The sequence below is a fragment of the Nicotiana attenuata genome, chromosome 1 (genome assembly GCF_001879085.1).
Source record: "Nicotiana attenuata strain UT chromosome 1, NIATTr2, whole genome shotgun sequence".
NCBI lineage: Eukaryota > Viridiplantae > Streptophyta > Magnoliopsida > Solanales > Solanaceae > Nicotiana > Nicotiana attenuata.
Genome location: NC_031989.1, coordinates 21,439,646 through 21,444,047, shown reverse-complemented (window position 1 = coordinate 21,444,047; position 4,402 = coordinate 21,439,646). Strand labels below are relative to the sequence as shown.

General features: G+C 32.1%; 1 protein-coding gene across 1 annotated transcript; it reads right to left on the bottom strand.

Annotated features, from left to right (window-relative positions):
* Positions 1,103 to 2,763, bottom strand: LOC109233747. Its single transcript, XM_019399615.1, has 2 exons — positions 2,748 to 2,763; positions 1,103 to 1,545 (listed from the first exon to the last, which is right to left on the bottom strand). The coding sequence occupies exons 1-2, from the start codon at positions 2,761 to 2,763 to the stop codon at positions 1,103 to 1,105; spliced, it is 459 nt and encodes a 152-aa protein (XP_019255160.1).

Below are 4,402 nucleotides of genomic sequence, written 5' to 3'. Positions count from 1 at the left end.
GGTTCAACCGTAGTTGAATTTGCTAATGGAGGCGCATAGCCTGTCTTGGTTCAACCGTAGTTGGACTTTTTAGTGAAGGCGCATAGCCTGTCGTGATTCAACCGTAGTTGAATTTTTTGCGAAGGCACATAGCCTGAGTCCCGGTTCAACCGTAGTTGAACTCATTGGTGAAGGCGTTTAGCCTGAGTCCCGGTTCAACTGCTGTTGAATTTTGTCGGTCTTGATGACGAAGACAGAGAGCCCGAATCTCATATGGTGGGTATCGAGTGTTGGAACTCGTTTTGGATTCGATACTTTGAGCGGCTTATCCATTGTCTTCCCAACCAGGGTATATAGGCTGTCTTGAGGCGAATCTCGGCTCGAGATATCTCCGTGCCGGTTTCCGACCGGAGCTCGCATGCCTTACAGAGACCTCCCCTTAGGAGAGGAGGGGACTGCTTCTTCTTGCTTGCACTATCTGAGGTTGGAGAGAGAGTGAGGACTTAGATCTTGATTTGGGATGTTCGAGCTCCCTTTCGAGTTTGGCGCTTCTTTTCTTTTGGTCCAGGGAAGAACTACGCGATTTTGCTATGAAATCCTCACAGACGGCGCCAAATTGTTCGCTCAAAAAATGTTACACATCTTACGAGTACAAAACAATATAAATAAATCCCGGGATAATCATAGCAAATCGTAATAATCCGTTGGACCAATTGAAAGACATGAAAATAAGAACTCACGATTAGGGGGAGAAGCATTAGAAACCTTTATTGATAATATTTGTTTGGTCTGCCTCTCCATGGAGAGGTTCAGAGCCTTACAATGGTGTTTTCTTTTCCCATAAGAGGGGTATCTTTTCTCGTTTCTCTCTCCTCTCACTAGTGGTCGAGAAGCATCCCCCTTTCTGGGGTTTCCTCTCTTGGTATTTATAGTTGTGAGCTTCGTGAGCTAGCGATAGGTGGCCGTAACCACGTTGAGATCTCGCCTTTTGTATTGGCGCGTAGGCCAGGGCCTTGTCGATCGAGCTAGAGGCGGGTTGAACGTAGTCAATCCTGAGTGTTTGTGCCGTTAATTAATCATGAATTAACTTAAAACGGGATTAGCCTCGTTAATTATCGTGGGATCAGATTTTGACCCATACAATCTCGATGATATGATTTTGCATACTACGCAACCCATCAAACTTCATGGTCGTGAGTTCAGCCATTAGTGTACCAGCGAGAGACTTATCTGCAGAACGAAAACGTTCTTCCACAAACTTCAGGTATTCCCTGGCACTTTCTGTTTGTGGAATAGTACTCTTAACGTTGTTGGCAATATTCATTCGCATAAACATAAGGCTTAGCCTGTTAGAGCGTTCCCATGCTTTATGGAAAGACTTCTCATCCGCACTGCTCGAATCAGTAATGGCAGCGGGCTTATCATTCAGCAGAGCCAAGTCAAGATCCATTACACCTAAGTGGAACTGGACTTGTTCACGCCATTCAGAGAAGTTCAATCCATTGAACACAGTAACAGACGAAGCAAGCGAATGAAAAAGAATAGTTGCAAAATTGATAATACATGCTCACAAATTAATATGGATTCAACAAAACAGTTAAAGGATATCGCAATACTCCTTTGGGTAAATACTACGACACACTATCATATTTTAAGTGCCATTTAGTCTTTAATAGATAATTAAATATTCTTAACCAAATATATATGCCATCTTTGGAAAGACAATATATATTTGACTGAGAATATCAATTTACCTCATCATATTCACTATTCATAGAATAATTGATTCACGTTTGGGTAAATCCTTAAGTTCTAGCAATAGTGAAAATTAATTTATCCACTAATTTTTTAAATATAGGCATTTCATTAATTTTATGGATAAACTATAATTTTATGTATGCATATTTTCATAAACAAACTAGTTTGGCCACTGTGGTGACTAACAAACTATATAACATAAGTGCACACACAAAATAGAGATCATAAGATTTTATGCATGTGAATACTTTAAACAATCTAGTTTGATCACTTTGGTGACTAACAAACTATATAACATTAATCACATACATAAAATAAACAATAAATAGTTTCGCCAACCTAATAGCCCAAAACAGATTACTATACGTCCAAGAAATAAATAACTAGTTTCAAATCAACTTATGACATTAAGGCATCATTAACGTTACTCCCCTATCATCAAATTCTTGCACATCATTATAACCGTTATCTTCTGATATCACAACTTATATAATACAAAAATCTATTCAAGTACAGAGAAATACTTTTGTCATATTCTTACAGGGAGATCGGTACTTAAATAAGTTAAATCAATAAACTATAACAAATAACCATGGTTTGGCTTTTATTGAAGCGGAACGGAGTAGACAAGATAATCAACTTTTGGGATGCATCCTTAAAAGATGCATACTTGCGGCAATGGTGAGAAGGCTATTGACAATTACAGTTTAAAACTTTAAAGAGAACTTTCAATTGTTTGCCTTATCAGTTACTTATTATCCATCAGTGCCACAAAGACAGATCTAATAAGCATGATAAATTCTTAAACATTGAGTCCCGTAATTGATGAAGAAAAAGTAACGTAACTTCATGATAGTAGCAAATTCATAAATACGTATTATTTTTTTTTTTAATGAAGATTATCAGTTCAAACTATCCAGGTTCGTGATACCACATGTAAACATAAACTTTAATTCATACCAGGATCGTGAACATGATAATCTTACATATAATCGTCATAGAAAACATACCTGAAGCGAAATCCATTATCTTGAAGCGGAAGCGTTAATCGGTTCTAGCTTTCGTTACCGAAAATAAAATACGATAACCCTAATGGATGGGAAGAGGACCAATTTATAGAGGTTCTTATTTAATCCGGTACGTCCATCAAGTAACCGATCGAACGGATGAGATTTGCTCATTAATTAAATACTAGTATTAGTACCCGCGTGATGCGCGGATACAAACATGTGATTTGAGTTATTTGATTTATGTATAAATAACTTTAAAATATTAATCTTTCAGATTAAAGTTATATATAATCATTAAAAATATGTTAATAAAAAAGCAGAAATTTCTCAAATCTCTTAAAGTTACCCATAGTTTCTTGTCCATATTGCATTACCCATAACTTAAAATTAATATATTCTTGTCTGTTACTTCCATTATAATACATTATAAGTAAAAATATGTTTTTTTTTCTTGTAGTAAAATTTTTTATTTACTTTTATTCTTTTATTCTATTGTTCCTATTAATGTATAAATTTATCATATTTTCTATAATACCTATATTATTATCTTTATAATTAATTAAGACAAAGGTGTTGTTTTTATCTTTTAATTTATTTGTTTTTTTAAAATTTTATTAATTAAGATAAGACAGACAATATCTTCACAAAAATATTCACTTTCTTTTCATTAAGATTCAAAAAAAAAAATTAAATTCAAATTAAGTATTAGTATTAATATTATCCTAAATTGCCAAGTAGTTTTATAGTAGTTTGTCACTTAGCTTAACCACAATGCAAAGTTTATTCGTTATTCTTTAATATACTTTCTCTTCTCAAAAATTAAATAAGTCTTATCCTTCCAAATATTTCTACATTGAAATTATTTATTTATATTTTTTTCTCTTTTTCTTTTAATTTGTGTAATTCTATTGTTCATATTAATGTTTAAATTTATCGTATTTTTTATAATACCTATATCTTTATCTTTATAATTAATTAAGATAGAGGCGTTGTTTTTATCTTTCAATGTAATTTTTTTTAAATCTTATTAATTAAGATACGACAGACAATTTTTTTTTAAATCTTTACAAAAATTATTCACTTTCTTTTCATTCTGATTTGAAAAAAAATATTTTATTTTAAATTAAGTATTAGTAATAAAATTATGCTAAATTGCCTAGTGGCTTTATAATAGTTTGTTACTTGACTTAATCAGAATGAATTTGGTTTATAAATTTTCGATATTTCGAGAAGTTAACAATATTACAAAAAAGCACGCATGCTTAAAAAAAAAAGTCTTTCGATGTTACCCTTTCAAATACATATTTCTTGCAAATAACCCTTTTAAATGCCTAAAATTAAAGCGGCAAAGTAGTTTTAAATAGGATTTACAATGTCCCATAACTTTAGTCATTTATTACTTATTAGTCCAATTAAAAATGAAGATTTTCCAAATCTTCGAATGTGATACAAAATTACAACATTATATTTTCTTCTTATATATATATATATGTGTGTGTGTGTGTATATATATATATATAATATATACACATATACATACACACACACACACACACACACACACACACACATATATATATATATATATATATATATATATATATATATATATATATATATATATATATATATATATATAGAGAGAGAGAGAGAGA